The sequence below is a fragment of the Syngnathus floridae genome, chromosome 5, assembly GCF_059516105.1.
Source record: "Syngnathus floridae isolate MCC-2025c chromosome 5, RoL_Sflo_1.0, whole genome shotgun sequence".
Classification (NCBI taxonomy): domain Eukaryota; kingdom Metazoa; phylum Chordata; class Actinopteri; order Syngnathiformes; family Syngnathidae; genus Syngnathus; species Syngnathus floridae.
The window spans coordinates 3,348,559-3,367,559 of record NC_142417.1 but is presented as its reverse complement, the minus strand read 5'-3'; the positions used below and the strand labels follow the sequence as shown (position 1 = coordinate 3,367,559).

The 19,001-nt window shown below is 45.0% G+C and overlaps 4 protein-coding genes across 7 annotated transcripts in view; 1 reads left to right on the top strand and 3 right to left on the bottom strand.

Annotated features, from left to right (window-relative positions):
- rasgef1ba (RasGEF domain family, member 1Ba) overlaps window positions 1-6,131 on the bottom strand; it is a 14,354-nt gene extending 8,223 nt beyond the window's left edge. The window contains exons 1-2 of one of the 3 annotated variants that reach the window (XM_088374985.1): window positions 5,772-6,131; window positions 5,092-5,320 (exon numbers count right to left, since the gene is read on the bottom strand). In XM_088374985.1, coding sequence (XP_088231111.1) covers window positions 5,092-5,142 — 51 coding nt within the window. In that variant the 5' untranslated portion in view covers window positions 5,143-5,320; window positions 5,772-6,131. Of the gene's footprint in view, window positions 1-731; window positions 982-5,091; window positions 5,321-5,771 lie in introns of those variants that run through there. The other 2 variants (XM_088374986.1, XM_088374987.1) reach the window with 2 other exon arrangements.
- Window positions 1,616-2,720, bottom strand: LOC148397484 (uncharacterized). The gene is made up of 2 exons (XM_088374989.1): window positions 2,597-2,720; window positions 1,616-2,128 (listed from the first exon to the last, which is right to left on the bottom strand). The coding sequence occupies exons 1-2, from the start codon at window positions 2,649-2,651 to the stop codon at window positions 1,686-1,688; spliced, it is 498 nt and encodes a 165-aa protein (XP_088231115.1). The 5' UTR covers window positions 2,652-2,720; the 3' UTR covers window positions 1,616-1,685.
- On the top strand, window positions 5,798-9,583 carry tmem175 (transmembrane protein 175). Of its 2 annotated transcripts, XM_088374984.1 has the most exons (10): window positions 5,800-6,094; window positions 6,432-6,470; window positions 6,537-6,634; window positions 6,730-6,781; window positions 6,879-6,914; window positions 6,992-7,075; window positions 7,133-7,297; window positions 7,527-7,605; window positions 7,671-7,806; window positions 8,097-9,583. In XM_088374984.1, exons 1-10 carry the CDS (start codon window positions 5,885-5,887, stop codon window positions 8,770-8,772), a joined length of 1,575 nt encoding a protein of 524 aa, XP_088231110.1. In that variant the 5' UTR covers window positions 5,800-5,884; the 3' UTR covers window positions 8,773-9,583. The 2 variants fall into 2 exon arrangements, with proteins under 2 accessions (XP_088231108.1, XP_088231110.1); XM_088374982.1 differs by having other exon boundaries at window positions 5,798-6,094; window positions 6,730-7,075.
- cds1 (CDP-diacylglycerol synthase (phosphatidate cytidylyltransferase) 1) lies at window positions 9,300-19,001 on the bottom strand. Its single transcript, XM_088374988.1, has 13 exons — window positions 18,635-19,001; window positions 16,726-16,889; window positions 16,105-16,201; window positions 15,890-15,987; window positions 15,519-15,658; window positions 14,402-14,460; window positions 14,088-14,170; window positions 13,515-13,602; window positions 13,030-13,098; window positions 12,765-12,920; window positions 12,387-12,506; window positions 12,173-12,276; window positions 9,300-12,053 (listed from the first exon to the last, which is right to left on the bottom strand). The coding sequence occupies exons 1-13, from the start codon at window positions 18,701-18,703 to the stop codon at window positions 11,930-11,932; spliced, it is 1,371 nt and encodes a 456-aa protein (XP_088231114.1). The 5' UTR covers window positions 18,704-19,001; the 3' UTR covers window positions 9,300-11,929.

The window sequence follows — 19,001 nt, the reverse complement described above, 5'->3', positions numbered from 1 at the left end:
ATGAAATGTGGCCAAGTCAAGAGGACATGAGGGATTAGCGATTAAATTGCAGGAGACGGGGGGGGAATCCTCTTAGCCAGAAGGTGTGCAAATGTGTGCGTGTGGCTCCAAACATACTAGCAATGAAAACACACGGCCATTGAGTCATATTATAATAAGAATGTGAAATTTGTCATGTCAATCAAATCAAGTGAAGATTGTCAATTTGAATGACTGACTAAAAAGTCACTTCATTAATAATAGACACTATTACTAATCCTATTTTTTTCTACACCTGGTGCTTGAGACTAAGTATCATTTAATTATAGACTGCAACCTTATACATGCTATTTGTGTTTGTTTTATTTTTCAAATATTGTTTATTTCCCACAATTTTATTTTCTCCATCACCCGGGTAATTGCTATTTACCCCCCCCATACTTGCAATTAGCTTATATATCCTATTGTTTTTATTATATATATACATATATATATATATATATATATATATATATATATATATATATATATATTTAACTAAAAAAGTATTCTATACTGTTTTGTATTTCAATGTTGTTTTTTGAAAATGTAAATTGTGACTTTATTCCTATTTTAATCATAAACCCATTTGTTATTTGCTTATTTCTATTTTTACCCACTCCGGTACGTTCTATTTATTGCATATTTCAGTACCCCCCCCCCCCAAAGTCTTTCACACGCACGCGCACACCCAGAATGTGTGTTCAGTTTACCTGGACTTCAGGTGAGCCTGCGTCCTTTCCCCTTTCTCTACAGCTGTGTCAATACTTTTCACGTCAACGGACTTTTGAAGCCAAAAAAGGGCAAATAGAAAGACAAAACAAAAAACTGCAACAACAAATCCAGATTGAGAGGAGTCAGTTGGGTGACCGCGAAATGGAAGCCGCGAAAAGGCGCGTCTATGATCCCTCTTCGCTCGCACGTCTGTTTCTCCGTCTCGGTCCGAGGCTCTTGAACTCAGCGCGAGGCTGCGAGCTTTTAAGTGCAAGGCCGACAGCCAATCAGAAGAGAGGTGCGCTACGCAACTACGCCTCCTCCTCTCTCCAATCGGTTCCTCTTTCTTTCTATTGTCTCGATTTCCCCCGGTTGGTTTTTCCACCACTCTCGCATCCACTTTTCTCTACCTAGTTTGTTTTACTGTAATTAAATTTGAAAAGAATTAATGTTATAAAAGGAGTCCTTACATCCTTGTCTTTGGCCTTTTGTTTTTTGGCTTTACCACCAGTATTGACAAAATGTTATGATTTATGACATTTCAAATGGGCCAAAAAAAGATCTGAAATCCTAATTTGGATACATGTCATTCATTCATCCATTCGGTGAACATATTATTACATGAAGCGGGATTAAGCAGCACAGATTGAAGTTTCCTCATGAATCCGTTTTGGCGGAATGACCACGCAGGGTTGACCGCAGAAAAGCACGTTTTTGAAATGGCATCAATGGAACTGGATGTACGTATGGAACTCAATGTATGGAACTGGTGACTTTCGAAAGCACCCGACCTGACCGCAATTGACGTTTCCGCGTTGGCATGATGGTGATCGGATCCAGGTCGAGCACGAAATGCCGGCAAGAGAAGCACAGGAGCAGACGGTTGAGCTTGTTTTGTTTAATGTCTACAAAATTGTGGTGACACGAGAGGCTTTGCTATTGCATTTCAGAGCTTAGCTTTCCCCTTTGGTAAATAAGTGATGGAGTTCGCTGGACACCTCGGCAGCCCGTGCGCTGGTGGTGTTCGCCCCGCTTTTGCACTTGCAGGCCTGTTCTCGGACTAGACAAGTGAGGAGCTCCAGCACCTGGATCTGATGCTCCATGTGGGCCTTCTCTCGCCTTTCCTCTCTTTCGGCCGCCTCTCGCTGCCTCTGCAGCCATTGGCCCAGGAGCTCCTGGTGCCAGGTGGCCTGCTCTTGTCGCTGTTTCTCCAGCTGCACTAAGAGGGCCCGTGTCTCCGAAATCAGCTGCTGGTAGCACTGCGCCAGGTGCTGGAGGGCTGGCTCCATGCGGAGGCAGGCATCGTCAGGGAGGCGGGCTGAGGCTACCGCTGCCTCGTCGGGCGTAGCCACGAGTGAAGCCTGGGGAGGAGAGCTGGCGGCTTCTAGAGATGGCGCTGCGGCACAAGGAGACCGAAATCAGAGTGTGTATTCCGCGGTCGGTCGAGTGGCGGGGGCCCCGCTTTGAGCCCCAGCCTGGGGTGGAATTCTGGTGTCTTGTTTTGGTCACAACTCAGGGCGGGGTCAGTGAGGTAGACCCATAAATCGGGATCTTGTTGGCTGTGACCGTTCAACGTCGCCGTTAATGTCTACATTCGGGATGTTGGATACTCTTTCCAGACCTGTACCGGTCCGAGTATTTCCCGTTTGGGTGCTCAGCGATGGAGTACCAATGCCTCTAGCACTTTTGAAAGACTATGCAAGTGCCAATTTTGGCTAAGGAGGACTTACTCAATGTTCCGTTTGTTTTGCCCTAAGTATTGGCAGCAGCCTCTGCAAATAGCGTAAATTTGATCGTCGAACCCGGTGCTGGTACTTGGCCATCCAAAGGCTACATGACTGAACGAATGACGGCTGTTACGTACCGGTGCCGGTTCCGAGCTTCTTGGCTTTAGATCGGATCATCTCAGTGGTCCTCATTCTACGCCAACGGATTCAGAAGGGCTAGTTTTTATCAGGATGATGCGTGCTTGGATTCTTTCTTTAACAGACACGTCATCGCCAACAAAACTTCTGACATCATTCGTTACTATTTTAGTCATGGCCGCCAAAGCCTTGTGACATTTGCTACTCATTACAGGGCTCGTTTGCAGCCAATCCATACCAGCAGATTGAGGATCGATGGTCAATCCCAAATAAAGGTCCTGGCATCTTTCTCGCAGAGGTTCGGGGTATCCGGCATCGCTGAATTCTGAATCTTCGCCGTTTTCCATCTTGATGTGAACTGCTCCAGGGTCCATGACGCAATCATCAATACATCAGGACCAGATCCTTGAGAGAATCAAGGTATCAGGGCCTCGACTGGAACTAAAGCCCAAAGCAGGACTAAGGCATAAATAGGGCAACAGCCTAGAGCGGAATCATAGTCTATGACAGGACCAGGCCTCGAATGGGACCGGAGCCTCGAGCCAAATACAAAATTCCCAAGGGATACTCGGACAACGACAGACTTGGGACACGGGGACCAAGGGCATATAACGGGACTTGGTCTCAACGGGGACCAAAGTCGAGATCAGGACCTGTGACTTGACCGTGACCAAGATTGGGACTGGTGTGCAATCAGGACAAAGCTGGAGAAAGGATGAAGGTCTCACGCTGTTAGCTGCTGATTGACAGCAAGGGTGGGAGGGAGAATGTAGACCAAAGGGGGTTCACAGGAGACCTGCTCCATGTGTGGTCAGGATCAATTTACAAGCAGAAAGAAAAACAGGCATGGGGCCCAGCAGACATTCCAAACTTGTCAGAAGGGAGGATCGCCACAGTGACCCTCGGAAGGACACATTCCTTCCAGTGCGTGCTAGCGGGCCAAAGGGGGAGGGGCGTCTGGCTAAATCCCAGATCGGAACTGATTGAACGCTTACACCAGCCCCCAAACACGAGCTATGGCATAACCTCAGGCAATGAGCCACATGCTGCTTCATCAAGACTTGCCCGCACATAGCCTAGCGGTATGCTCAGGCTCATTCACTCGGCTGAGGCAGTTGCACCGGTTCAAAAAAGTCACACTTTTTTTTCCCAGATGTCTCAAACTATGATTTTTTTTTTATTTTTTGGTGGGGGTGTGCAAAATATAGACAACTCCATCACTTTGTATCTGTTGCACATTTCCATTCCGACACAGACACATGCGCACACATGCACAGTGTCCAGAACTGACATTCCCAGCTGGCTAATTCTTTCCTCGTGCTTGAGTGTTTACGTGAAGCCACACACTGTCCTTCCTTGTTCGCACACAATCGGCTTGGCGCTGTTATATAACCTGTGCGTGTGGGCGTATTTGGGGGTGACACAACACATAAAAAAATATTTACACTCATACAAAAACAACCAAAGATTAAAAGCATTTTTAGTTTTGTTTGTGGTTAGAGGGCAAGAAAAATTGCGTTCCAAGGTATTTCATGGGGCTCAAAATGAGACCCTCCTGGGGGAGATTGTATTTTCTTTATTTTCAAGATCTAGAAACTCTAATTTTTTCAAGACGTACCAGTTCCAAATGCTGCGGTAGCGGACTATTGTGTCCGCCCTGTGCTAATACAGTCAATTAAAAGCCAAAGGAATACTTTGCTAAGAGTGTAAAGTACTTTTGAAGGCTCTAAGAATCTTTGGGATTGGAAGGACCAAGTATTAAAAGTCCCACGAACTGGCGGTGGACCATATATTGAAATATTTTACCCTGATGATTAACTGACAGATTCCAAACGCAGCATTTGTACTACCTCTATGATTATCAACACATTGTTAATTTATGCTTTAATGCTTATCTTAAAATAGAGCAAATATCTGAGTGATGACTGATGATTTTTTTATTTAGCTGTTGTCTGACTGGCACACCATCCTTCATTTTCTATTATCCCGTGACACATTTCCCCCATCATTTCATAATCCACAGACACACACACACGCACTCGACCACCCCTACACACACACAGCTGTAATCCAAAAACAGCACAGGCATAGCTGCTAATCCATCAGACATCATTGCAATCTGCTCGATTTGATGTGTGTGTGTGTGTGTCATTATGCAATGCCCAGCCGTTCCAATTCCATGTAAAGGCAACAGTATAAACAAAAACAACCAAAAGAGTGACATGTTATCTCTTAATGTACCATCTTTTCACTTCATAACAATTGACGCCTCTGCCTTTTTTGGGGGCTTTTTCTTTGTTCCGTTTGACCTTTTACTACCAGTTTCATTTTTGCCTCTAAAAATTGAGTCAAATGCAAACCACAAAAACGCACGGGAATGAGTGAGAAGAGCTGTCAAGCAGCATCCCCTTTCCTCCTCCTCCTGTTACCATGGCCACAACTTCAGCATCACCAAACAAAGTCTAACGCAAATCAGCAGGTGAGGAGTCCTTACCTCCCGCACAGGAAGTGCACATCCCAGGACTTCGGTCAGGAACTTTGCCATTGCGGAGTTTGAGAGCAAGACCAGCAAGAGCAATAATGCGATGATGATGGATGAAGAGCATCTGTCAAATCCTCCGCGCTGGTTGGGGGCGGGGCCATGGGCGACACACCCAGGTGGCAGATCTGTAAGATCCCGTCAAGCTTCCACACTCCAGGGGGCGCCACTGCGGCTTCATTCACTAGAATAGAAAAGTCAATTAAACCCAAAGAATTACAGGAAATACTAGTGAATGTTGTTACGTTACTTATATTTTGGTTTTACACTACGTACATCTTGACTGACGTAAACAAATCAAATGGTTATTATTTTATAATTCCTCAGGTTAAAAAATGCATGTTTAAAAATATGTAAAGAATAAATTTCTTGCTGTACACCTCACATTGTATACGTTTATAATCATTTCATTTTAAAAAAAAAAATACCGTATAAAAAACAAAAAACACGACCACTAAGATAGACTGCTGTTTCCCTCTAGAGGCAGAAAAGTGACACTACTTTACCCCATTAGCGCTAACCTTTAAAAATATGCATAAATAATTTACGGTGGCTCTTATTGTGCTTTTAGTAGATCAAAACATTTTTATTCAATAACTAAGTCATGATAAATATTTGAATTAAATGACTGAGACCTCGGAGAAGTCTTAATGACGCATCGCACTTCCGCATACGGTTTCTCCGCCGCCTGGAGTCACCTGACTGTTCGACTGTTTGCAAACAGAGCAGGGGCGCGACGAGCTCCGCGATGAGCCAACACGAAGGTGACGACCACGCGGCGGAAGAGGAGCAACACGTCGGGGAGGACGCAGAGGGGGAGCGGCACGCCTCTGCCATATCCACAGAGAGCCTCCTGGCCGCCTCGGACGATGTCGAAGAGGCTCACGGAGGCACGCAGTCCTCGCACCGGCTGCTGGCCTACAGCGACGCGCTCCTCTCCATCATCGCTACCGTCATGGTAAGATGGCGACCGAAAGTCAGTCGCTGTCCAATGGCTACAAAGTATGCTGGTGACGTAAGAAAACATTTTTAGAAGTAGGCGTGGCAATTCTATGGCGGAAGACTCAAACACTTTCCTGCAGTTTTTGTCTGCTGTTTTTAACAATATCATACAATATTTATTTATTTTGAGGCCAATATGAGAAACATGAGAAGCTTATGTGGACTACTATTTGCTGTAGCTCAAAACGGCGAATAAAAGCACTTTAAATCAAGGCTACCTTCATTTTTTGCTTCCTTAACATCCAATATAGCCAACAAACATGAGCACCATTAACAAATGTGTGTGCACGCAGATTCTTCCTGTGGCCCACACCAAGATGCAGGTCGACGAGGTAACACGTGACATCAGTGTTGCCCAGTACGGTAACGTGACCATGGTAACGGGATCTCCATTTCAGGAGCTGGATGAAAACCTTCAGCTTCTGCTCGGCACCAAGTTGGCCGTCTATCTGATGACCTTCCTCATTGTAACCGTGGCCTGGGCGGCGCACATCAGGTGTGAAGAAAATCCTGTTGTCATGGCAACAACAGATTCATTTCCCAGGTCCCGACTTGTAGTTCTTGTTTGACTTGTCCTTTTTTCTGCTGCAGGTTATTCCAAGTGATCGTGCGGATCGATGACACTCTGGCCTTGCTCAACCTTGTATGTAGACTAATGTGGACTTGGTGCCTGAAGTTCCTTTTACAAGCCCGATATGATATTGCTGTCCCTTCTGTGTCGTTCCTGTTTGGGGTTTCAGGCGTGCATGATGCTGATCACCCTGCTGCCGTACACAGTCAGTCTCATTGCCGCCATCGGTTGAGAAACGACATCGCCAATGACATCACCGCAGAGTTTTTCTCGTGCTTGCAGTTTTCGCTGATGGCGACCTTTCCCTCGCACATTCTTGGAATTCTTCTTTTCTGCGGCTGCGTGATGGTCATCGGCCTCATTCAGGTCCGTCATTGACATTAGCGGACGCATCTCCAAGCCTGACTTATTGTTTTTGTGCAGTCGGTGATCGTCTTGTACGCCTTCAGTCGTCCGTTCCTGCTCCAGGATCAGATCCAAGCGTGTGAGGACCGCACCGTGTGCCGACATCACATCCTTAAAGTCCTCCTGAGGGTTCCTGTCATGTGCCTCCTGGCTGCAGTTTGCTCCTTCTTCTGCTACCAGCTGGTTGGTCCAGACTCCCTGACCTCATGTTGTTGTTCCAGATGTGATGTTCTTTTGTCGTGAATATATGCTGGTACTGTTCCTGATGTGATAGCATTGTTTCGGATGTTCCTGACTTGACAATTCCTGACGTGAGATCAATAGATCCCGATGGGATTCAGTTGTTTTCTCCGATTTGGGGTTGTTCTTGCTATGTTCTTGTTCCTGATGAGTTGTTTTTCCTCTCCGTCAGTCGTACGTGTTGCTGGCTCTTGTCATCTTCCTTCCGTACATCTCCCAGGGCGTCCTGTGGTGTCGGGACAAACTTCTCGGTAGGTACCTTCTTGGTTTCTCCGAATTCAAACCCTTTTCAAAATAATAAAAGTGTGTTTTCGAGGTCCCGCGGAGGAGGATCCGGAGCAGGTGATGTTTTACACCTTCCTGCCCAGCGAGCCGCTGAGTAAAGAGCGTGTGGAAGCCTTCAGTGACGGCGTCTACGCTATTGTGGCCACGCTGCTCATCCTGGACATTTGGTAGGTACTGCAAATACAGGTCACGGCACCAATTGGTAAATTCTGAAAACATGGGATTATGACTACATTTCAACATCACAATGTTTCCTCTCAACAGCAACAACACACACATCAATTTGCAATTTTTTTTTCCTCACATGAAAAACATTTCTGTTTTTTCAATAAAGAGACAGAAATTTTATTTTAAATTTAATATTTAAAAAAAAATGTAAACCCAATTCATCTATTGATCAAAATAAATAACTGGCAGGTGAATGGACTTAAAATAATGGTAAAATTTTGTTTTGCAGCGAGGACAACGTCCCCGAACCGGCTACGGTGCGGCAGCGCTTCAATGGCAGCCTGGTGGCGGCGCTGCGCCCGTACGGATCTGACTACCTGGCTTACCTGGGCTCCTTCGCCACCGTGGGCCTGCTCTGGTTCGCGCACCACTCACTGTTCCTGCACGTGGCCCAGGCCACGCGCTTGATGGGCCTCCTCAACACCATGTCCCTGGCTTTTGTCGGCGGCCTGCCGCTGGCCTTTCAGCTCACCCATGAGCTGCCTCATGCCGCCTTGCGTGACGAGCGGCGCGCCGTACAAGCCGCCTGCGTCCTGGTCTTTGGCGCCGGTGCATTCCAGCTGGCCACCTGGGTAGCGGCGCTGCAGGGCGGCGGGCAACAGACGCTGCGGCCGGCGGTGCGCTATGGCGGCCCCGAGCACGTCTTTATGCTGGCCAAGCTGACGCTGTACCCGGCCGTGGCCCTCGCCGCCTTCCTGCTCACGATCGCACTGAGCCGCTTCAGTGCCACCATCTTCCACCTGATGGAGATTGCCACGCCGCTCGCCTTCCTGCTGCTCAGGTTGACGGTGAGAGTCGTCCTGGCCCTGCTCAGACGCCTGTTTGGTCCGCAAAGGAGACAAACGCAAAACAGCGAGGAAAACATTTGCTCCGGGGTTCCGTTCAACCCGCTGCTAATCGGCTGAGGTGTCGATTGCGCTTAATGCATGGAAAACGACGACACGCTTTGCAGCTTGGCGGCGCTGCTAACTGCGCTATGTGCACCACACTCATGTCGTCCATTTTAAGCAATCAGAACCTCAAAAATAGTGGCGTCAGCCAGGAGAAAACTTAAGGGGCTAATCGGGCTGGAAAGGGAATTCCAGGTGTGACTATTTGTTTTAAGTTTATACAATACATATAAAATTTGACAATACATATAACAATATTAACTATACTGATACTAATGCCATAAAAATGTCACTAAGCCATCAGTTCAAATTGCACATTTTAAGCATTGTTTTGCTGATTTACAAACGTCCACCAGTAGGAGTCAATGTCGTTTCAGTTAAAAGCACCACCGGTGAGTAAAAGATTTCAAAAAAGCACGTGAAATTATTGAAGTCTGCGTTGTTGTTATGATCGAGTTGTGTGCTTGTTGTGCAATGGGTTGTTTATTTCAATTCAGAGACATCTGGAATGTTCTTCAAGTGAATTTGGAGATTTTGTGGCATTGTTAAAGTACGGGAAAAAAAATTGTAGTTTTTATTTTATAGTCATATTTTTGTGCAGAATAAAAATGTTACAATAAACAACAAAATATATTTTTTAAATTATTGACCCCAGCTTCATTGCAAACCCTTCATCATTTTCATCTTCAACCATGATAATAAACATCATCAAATATTCACAATGATAAATAAAAAGTAACATCATTGCTAAATGTTCCAGTTTTTTTTTCAAAAATTATTTTCTCTGATGGAAGAATTTACACAACCCAAAGAGGGGATGGGGTTGGGATTGACAGAAAAAAATTAAGTGGCACACTCATCGATGTCATGGCCAATCCTGATTGATTTTGAACGTGCGAGTCTGTCAAGGGGACAATCAAAATGGAGCTTTTCACCTTTTCAAAGAAACTCTATAGGGCTTCCCAAACTCGGAAACAACAAAAAAAAAAGATAGCAGAGCCGATTGTCAATTTTCTGTCAAGTTATTTGCGTAAGTTGTGACAAGAAACACGAGACTAACTCAATGTCTATTAGCTGACTGCTTATGTCATGTACTTCATAAAACATATAGGAATGACAATTTAAAGAGTTAATTTTCGGTTTCGGTGCAATTTTTCGGATATTGTGCGGTGCATATTGTATGTGCCTTGGCCACCTGGTGGAAGAAGAGTATAAACATACCGATAGACGTGGCGATACTACCAACTCCTTTGTAAGCTACAGTATCGTTTGCCGTTCTTCACAGAGGATAAAGAATAAATGATTGGAATATTTTTTATATAATCTGTCTACATGTGTTTGCGCCATCCATTTGTGTTCAAGTATCTGTTGCTTAGGCCTAATATTTGAAAGACTAATTTGGGTCTTATTTCTTTACTGTCACATCTTGTTGTTTTGGGCTTAATATTTCGGTCCGTATAGCATGCTCTGTATCCTTTATATGAATGTCAACATATTCAAAATCAACTCAGTGGGCAGCTGTGACAGGAAGTGGTGAGTTTCACAATAAAAGCCCCTCATCTGGTCCCAGTAGCACTTTTTAAAATAAATGTCCTGGACTCAGTCCACCCAGAAAAAAAAGCAGCACGAAGTTAAGATAGGAAAAAAACTAAACAAAACTACAACAGAAAACAAAACGCTTTGGTAAACCTCTTCTTCCTGACCCCCAAGAATCCCACCAACATTTGGAGTAAATTTGCACAAAATATCATCTGCAAAACTTACTGTGTTAAACATCGCTTTCATTGCAAACTACATTCAAAAACATCATTAAAATATTTCATTTCACGCAATAAAAGCCTTTAAAAAAGTGGGGCTCAGTGCGGCTCTCGACGTTTGCAGGTAGGGACATTTTAGTGCTTCTTCAGTAGTACAATGCTAACTGGTTAGCCGTTTAGAGGTTAGCAGCCTTTAACTGAACAAACTAGCGGCCAAGAAAATGTTAACTTCCTTAACATCCAAAACAAAACAAAAAAGCACCTTTTAGTTTAGCAAGTCCGTGACACTGTCATGACCTGTGGCGCAAAGCAGTACTACAAGCCACAAGCCTTGTTCAGTGGTTAGCAAGAGCGTTGTTAACAAAGGTAACATGAACGACTGTTTCCAGTTTTAAAAAATAGTCTAATTTGAGTTTTCGCTCATTACGTCTGCTAGTCGTTAGCAAGTTTTTGCTGTTCAGTGTGGCTGCCCTTGTTAGCATTAGGAATATTTTAGTGCTTCTTCAACCTCAGTAGTAGTTGTAGTAGTAGTAGTAGTAGTACAATAATGCAAACTGGGGAGTTTAGCGGTTAGCAACTGAACTATGCTTACACCACACACATGCTCAAATATTGTTAGCTGAATGAGCTAGCGCTACACACTAGTGACTGCCAAGAAAATGCAAACTTCTTAGCATAAGAAACTTGACATTATTGTATCTAAAGTTTAGGAGGCTTCATGAATTGAATGCTCCCCGTCACTTTACTCATAAATAAAACTACTTTTTTTGCTATGAAACTATCTATGTATATACTCTTAGCATCTGTGCTAGTTGCTAGCATGTTCCCACCCTATGCAGAGCATGCTGGTTATTATTGCATCTAAAGGTACATGTTAACTTTATGTAAGTTGATGCCGTCGTCTAACTACTCGGGAAATATAAAAAGTTTTTTTTTCATGATCTAAATATTCAAATCTACGAAATGTGTCTGTCCATGCTCGCTAACTACAAAGATTTGTTTGATTTGTAGTTTTTCTTTTTGCTGATATTATCGATAGGTATATATTAGCTCAACATTTCTTTATGTACGTTAGCATCTAGCATTATGTTTGGTGACTTGACAAGCGTGGGGCTAAAGTGAACAGTCGCCGGTTAGCACATGTGCTAGGCCGCTAACCGACGACTCATTATTGGCGCGTCAGTGCAAAAGTGGGCTTTGACCACTTTCTGGTCAAATATGGTGGTCGGATGCAATGCTCCAAAACCGATGAAAGACTTTTTTTTTTTTTTCTTGACAACCTTTTTTCTTTTTTAACTTAAAGCTAGTGCAGGTTTCAAGTCGGATAAAGAATTGTCAGGATACGACACGCTTCATGTGTTGTTGTGTACATACAGTAGTTGCGCCATCACGCACGGTTTCCCGTCGAGCCGCCTTCATGCCGCGGGGGGGAGCAGCCCTCGGTCCTTCAGGTGCGAGGTCAGTGTGTTGAAGATGCTAAGTTGCTGTTCCGGCTGCAGCATGAGCAGCTGCTGCAGGACCTTGCTGGGATTGGGACCCCTGCGACGAAAACCACAGTAAAATAGCACTCGAGCCAAAATGGCAAACTCGTCGCATCTTTAAGAGTATTGCTTCTCGAGACTTTTGTGTGGCTCTTCTCATGGGGGCTGAATTCCCACCTGATGAAGCTGGCTATGTAGACGTGGGTGAAGGTAGCCATCAGGTACTGACAGTCGAAACGGTCCATGATCCCTCCGTGTCCCGGGATGGTGCTGGCAAAATCCTGGAAGAGAAGCGTGGCGATGACGCTCAGCACGGCTCCACTCGCGTCTCGGCGACAATGCAACATTGAGAGTGAGAGAGAGAGAGAGAGCGAGAGAGTAGGCCATTCACTTTGATCTTGAAGGCTCGCTTGAAGCCACTGGCGAAAAATCCGCCGAAAGGGCCGATGAGCGACGCAAATGACGACAAGAAAATGCTGTGGATCTGGAACGGGTACAGCGTCACGGTTTCCTGGGAAAGAAGAAACACAAAAAATGTTTGCTATCATCCGTAACGTCTTAACCTGAGTGGCAACAGTTTGCAATATTTTGGCTAGCAATTAAACATGTCGATGCGATGGGGGGGAAAAAAAGGACAGCTGCTTCCAAAACTTTGCTGAGCCCATCACTTGAATTTCTCTGACATGCTCTGACGTTATCAAATGAAAATGATCCTACCTTAATTGCGTTCAAATATACCAAGCGTATTTCAGGAGTGCGAGGAGCTCACCCACGGCAGCACACTGCGGACCAGCGCCGGCAGGTTGTACCGCCGCAGCACAAACAAGTCGGACGGCTCGCATTCCACCGTGAAAAAGCTGCCACTCTCGCTACTCAGGCCCACCGGACACACAAAGTACTGGAACTGGGACAGCAGCGACGACAACTGCACCACACAAAAAGCACAACGGTTGCGTGTTTATGTCAGTTGTGTGCCCGTTATGTCGGGAGGTAGAAGTTGTGGAGAAACGGTGTGGCTGCATATGTGCACTCACGATGAATCCAAAGATCACGGTGGAGAAGTAACCGCCGATAAAGCCCTCCCACGTCTTCTTGGGCGAGAGCTGCACACACACACACACACACACACACACACACACACACACACACACACACACACACACACACACGCACGCTCAATGACGGTAGTTGTTGTTGAACATGTCCCGCGTGTGCCCATTGCAACACTGCGCTTCTTTCTTTACGCGCTTGCCCTTAAGCTTCCTTTCCACGTCGATTAATCATGGGGAGCGCATAAAGTCCTTTTCTACTCCCGTACTTCCGTCCATGTGTTTTCAAAGAAACCATATGGAAGCAAATTGAAAGAGACGAAATGGAATTTTATCCATTTTTTCAGATTTTTTTTTTTTTTCTTGCGTCCATACTTGCAATTGCTTCCCGAGTCAGGCTTGATGGCGCCGCCTGCTGCGTTGGGCAGCTCGCGAACACGTTTTCAAGATATTGGGGGAAAAAAGGTCACCTTGATGAGCGGCGTGCGTCCAAAGAAGAAGCCAAACAGGTAGGCGCCGATGTCATTGCAGATCACAATGGAGATGGGCACGATGAACCTAAAAACACAATCTGGTAAGAGAAGTCAGTCGAAAGATGCCAGCCTGCAGATTTGTGTGACGCCACGGCAGTTTGTGCAAGAGTGTCAAAATGAACGGACAACAAATCAATTATCAAATGAATCGCTTTGTATTAGTAATCATTTAGAGCAATTATTTAGCTCTCCAAATCTTCTCAATTCAGGCTCACAAAAGTCATGATTTCTCTCGAGCCTCGTGTAAGCAACATGATTTATCTTTTGTGTTCAATCAAAAGAAAACAAACATCAACAGTTGCTTAGTTCTTATTTGAATCACCAAATAATCCGACAAAATAATTGGCTGATGAACAATAATCGGGGGAAATGATGTTTTCTTAATACACTAACGGAAAATATAAGTGCTTTGCCATCACCATCGTGACCGGCAACGACCAAGCCCTTCTATAGGGGGGACCTTGCTAGTTTGCAGAAGGTCTGTCACTACAAACATTCTGTGGCGCTTACCAGATCATTCCTTCAAACAGATTCTGAATGACTAGGTGCGACTGAGTCACCACAATCAACAGCGTCACATGGGTCCACGCAAACTGGAATGGCAAACACACACACACACACAAAGTGTCACAGCATTGGAATGCGCCAACGTAGCTTTCAGTCCAATATTTGCTTGACACATGAGTAAAAGCACATCATTTAAAAGCATGATGATGTGCAGGTTAATCATTAATTATATCCCGGGGGGAGCAGTCTTCTTTCAATTAGTCATCTCCTCCAAAAGAAGTTTGATTAGCTGTTAGCGTTGCTGTTTGTATACACACCATGTAAAACTGCAGGCGGTAATGTTTCTTCACTAAACTCAGCACAAACATGCAGAAACCTAAAAAAACAGAAAAGATAAAAAATGTGCCATCAGCATCAAAGATGACACCACGTGTGTCTAAGATGACATCGACGATATGATTAATATGACAGATGTATGTTTCTTTCTCAGGGAGCCTGTTCAACACCACGTTTGTAATTTGGGAGGATGAAACATACTTTTTTTCCACAGAGAGTGTTAGCTTTAGCCGGCTAGCATGACCATAGCGAACCACACTGCTAGCATTAGCCAATTTGCTAAAGTGCATCTGTTTTTACATAGTTAGCTACACGTCTGGTTTACATTCACCGCCAGCGTGAGTTACAGCAGTTTTAGCACGGGCGCAGCACATATTAGCATTTTTACTGCACAAAACACGACAAAGCTGACATTTATATGTATTTGGAGAAGACGCACACACGCTGTCGGCATTCGCTTCAGCCAGCTAACATGACCACAGTGCAGCACACTACATAACATTAGCAATAACCAGATAGACGCAGCACATATCTATTTGACAAACACCGTTTGCTTGAGACAGCGACAGTGACCGCGGCGTAACACCATTCACGTTAACTTTAGCCAGCTAGCCTGATCACAGCACATATCTATTTCAGATCAAGTTTAGTTTAGCCAGCTAACATGCCCTTAGCATACCTTTATTTGAAAAGCACCGTGAGGGTTAGCTTCAGCTAGCTAGTGTGGAAAATAGGTTTCAGAGTCCCCGTTAGCAAAACAATCAATGATGCTCACATTTCATTAATTAAAGTGCACAAGCATACATTTACATACACACAATCATTGATTAAACTGCACAAGTATATATTGATGAATGGTTGGTAATGGGGGTATTGGTTGATACGAGGTGCTCTCGACGCCATACGATCAAAACACTCGCATAACCACACCCTAACTTCATTTTACACATTTGTTGAGTGCAGATAAGGATTTTCAAGTATGAAACGTGAACATTGATGTTCGATGTGACGCCGATGAAGAAATCCACATCTTTCGAAATGATTGGCTCTGCTTTGCCAGGCTCATGTGTGAGAGGGTTCAAGCAACGTTTTATTTACCTGCCAGGTACAAGGCAAAGGAGATAAACCTATGGTAACGAGACAGGAACTGCAGGGGCTCTTCTCTCTGCACCAGGGCGCCAAAGTAGTCGGCCAGCGTCTCGCCATAGAAGAAGTAGTTGACGCACACCAGGAAGTACCTCAATACAGCAAAACATACGCATTTAGAATCTTCCCTCAACACACACATGCTTAGGCTGTGATTTATTTGTTAGTTCATCATCTCACAAAACACACGCACACGATGTGGTTGCTCAACATGGAAATCTGTTCACTATCATCGACTTCCAACACGGCAGTGTTCTTTGAACCCAGCACATTCTCAACACATTGTCCTGTGTGTGTGTGTGTGTGTGTCTTCCTCTCCTCACCAGCTGAGTGTCCTGAACCAGGGCAGGTCGTACGAGCGATAGACCTTGTAGCCGATTGTAATGATTTCCTGGAAACACTTGATTTGTATTGTCATCACCTATGAGCACACACAAACAACGTTAAGCCCACCCAAAGAAGCAAGCCCAAAAGTGGCCAGACCAATACGTCTTAAGAACGCTCAAATTGTAATTAAGTCATCGGAATAAAGAGTTACAATCAAGATGAGAGCAATTGGTCCCAGGTAGATGATGAGGAAGAAGAAGGAAATCATGGCGAGAGACAAAACTCCGCGGATCCAGTAGTTCTTCCATCTGTCAACGGCACAGAAACAACAGGAACATTCACTCGGTTACATCATGTTTCAAACATGGATGACAGAAGCCGCAACACCGGCTCTTCCATTACCCTCCTGTGAAAATCATTTCTGGAATGTTTTGGGCTTTGTTAGTGTGCAACACAAAAACGAAAGAAAGAAAACCTGTCCGTCTAGTAGCTTAGCATCGACTAATTAGTATAACACTAAGAGCTAATAACAATTATAAAAAAAAATTAAAAAAACACACACAAACGCTTGCAGTGAAAGAAAGCAAAAGAAAAGCGCAAAGGGTGTCATGTCTATGGCACGCCACTAGAGGGAGATGTAACATGTTTTCAGCTATTTGCATTTTTAGATTGAAAAAAAAAAAAACAATACAGATTTTTCACATCTTCCACAAAACAGCCTGGCGTGAGCAGCTCCTTGAGCACAGATCTCCATCAGAGCAAAAGTGTCACGCCGAGTGTTTGTGCATTTGCGACGCGACCCCGCACAGGATACGAAGATGCCACGTCGTACCTCGGCGCCAGTCCCTCCAGAGCCTTGTTGAGACACTGTGGCGTGTTGTCTGTGTCTGCCGTGGACGCAGGCACATCCACGGCGTCCGCTTTGGTGTCCACGTCGCACTCGCCCTCCATGTCGCCCTGCATGCCCACCAGCCTGTCATCCTCGCCTTCGGCCTCCTTCACACGCACCGGAAACAAAAGGTTTGAGGGATTGACATTGACAAACATGTGACTGAAAGAAACATTAACCAGCAGCGATGGGAATGTCATGTTGATTCGAGATCCGGTTTGAGCCACTTCTGCTTGGTGTGATGGAACGCTTCATCGCAACTTCAGCAACGCTTCTTACATGAAGCCACGGCTGACGTGAAAGCCGTACAGATGTTCGTTTATATGTTCGCTTTGGACGATCAACAAATAGCAATACCGCTTGTCGGTGACGAGGAGGATCTTGGTCCAAAAGTCTCCTGGCCTTCCTGGCCGCTCGGGAACTAGCGGGTGAAGGCTCGGCGCTAAATTAGAAGCAAGTGATTTGTGATTTTTTTTCTCACACAATGTTGGAATGGACATGAAAGGTGGTCAAAGTGACGATTGGCCATTTCTCAAGCGTGCATGATGTCAACTTATGAATTTCACTTGTCTCTGAGCGGGACGATTTCCACGAAAAGTGTGATTATCCTTTCTCGGATGTCTCTGCCACCGCTCATGTTCATTCCTTCCTTCCTTCGTAGATTGGTGTCCTTTCAGTCCAAAATCAAGAGCGCAAAGAATCGATCTTGTTGCCATGCTCACATGACGTGTTGGCGGTTCAACGCCAACGGCAATCGTATGACTAAAAGCGCTCGGCCTCAAACGGCGTGGCAAACTTTTACCGAGGCGCAATTAACAAATCTGGCACGCGTGTTCCCTGTAACATCATCGTGGAACCGACACTGTCACACGCACAAGTAGTCTGCCAGGCCTCACTTGTTTGTACAGAAGAACAGAAATCTTCCTCAAGCATATTTCTAACTTGTGCGACCTGTTCGAAGGTCAATGAGTCAATCCGGTGCAACCGCCACCACACCCTCCCAAGCGAGGTAAAAGGTCAAAAACATTCAGCATCCCTCCAACTCGTGAACTTGTTTGGCCTGATATTTATGACTCACTAATACTGGTCTTATTTATAATTACAAAGGCGATTGGACTGACAAGAGACCGGGACAGACCAGGACAGAATAGAGATTTATTAATAGGGAACAGTTTTCTCATCAACTGCTCAAAAGGGCATAGGTCACAACATCTCACCCGAGTCCACAAATTACATACCGATTATTACTATGCCGTGCCCAATCCAACGCATGAACAAATTTGGACTCATTCCTGCAAAGCAATTACAAATGGCAGCCTGGGTATGAATAAATATTTAAATATGATTTTTTTTCCCAGAAAAATCATGATTAAGTTATAATTTGGGGAGGGAAGTGATTAAAGTTGTATTTTAGAAGAGTTAGGACTACCTAAAACAAAAAGCTTTTTGTTAATCCAGCTTCTTCCTCTTTCGGTTTGTGGAGTTGAACCTTGTTTTTTTTTCTGGTTTTGCCATGAATCAACAATTTAACTTTGTATGAGTGTTTCTTATTTCAACAAAACACCCAAGGAGGTAGTTTTGAAATTTCGTGAATAAATGGCAATGGCAGTTTGAGGAAGTGTATTCACCCAAGCGAGCAGGATGTGTTGTAAACATGAAATCAAAGCAAGGGAGACTATTCTTAGAACAGTGGACGGATTAGCCATTTAGCTCGCTAACAAGCTAACAGGCTAATAATTAGCCTCCCGTCTCTCCTCACTTTGACAACTACAACCAACTTGTCCAGCCGACGGGAAGCTCTTTTATCTAATTAGTTTGCATTTTTTAAAATAATAATAATAATTACTTTCACCTTATCACTCAGGTTGTCGGTGCTGTCCGGGTCCTCCCCGCCGCCCCCTCGTCGCCGCAGCTCGGTCATGTCGACTCCGCCGCCCGCCGCTGCCGGGAGCTTCGAATAAGCCGCCCCCCGAGGAGAGGTGAGCCCGGGAGAGGAGGCTCGCAAGGAAGGTCACCCACTCTCACGCTCGCTCGTCGGTTCTTCTTGGGACGATTGGTCAGGGCGTCCCTGTTGTGAGGTTAAGGACCACAGTGAGCAAGCTTAGCCAGGGAACGACAGGTGAGCCGCTTCAAATATCCCAAAAGCTTCTTTGACGTCTCCACACAGACTGGGCTCGGACTGCGTGTTTGTGTTTATCACCGCAGTCCACTGTCAATGT

Excerpts from the sequence above, each read along its gene's own strand:
- cds1 (XM_088374988.1), bottom strand. The coding sequence starts at position 18,703 with ATGACCGAGCTGCGGCGACGAGGGGGCGGCGGGGAGGACCCGGACAGC. Across the intron at positions 16,202-16,725 it reads CTGGAGGGACTGGCGCCGAG|ATGGAAGAACTACTGGATCC; the intron begins GTACGACGTGGC and ends TGCCGTTGACAG. Across the intron at positions 12,921-13,029 it reads CCGTGATCTTTGGATTCATC|TTGTCGTCGCTGCTGTCCCA; the intron begins GTGAGTGCACAT and ends TGTGTGGTGCAG.
- LOC148397484 (XM_088374989.1), bottom strand. The coding sequence starts at position 2,651 with ATGAGGACCACTGAGATGATCCGATCTAAAGCCAAGAAGCTCGGAACC. Across the intron at positions 2,129-2,596 it reads GAAGCTCGGAACCGGCACCG|CGCCATCTCTAGAAGCCGCC; the intron begins GTACGTAACAGC and ends CTTGTGCCGCAG.
- tmem175 (XM_088374982.1), top strand. The coding sequence starts at position 5,885 with ATGAGCCAACACGAAGGTGACGACCACGCGGCGGAAGAGGAGCAACAC. Across the intron at positions 6,095-6,431 it reads CCATCATCGCTACCGTCATG|ATTCTTCCTGTGGCCCACAC; the intron begins GTAAGATGGCGA and ends GTGTGCACGCAG. Across the intron at positions 7,298-7,526 it reads CCTTCTTCTGCTACCAGCTG|TCGTACGTGTTGCTGGCTCT; the intron begins GTTGGTCCAGAC and ends CCTCTCCGTCAG.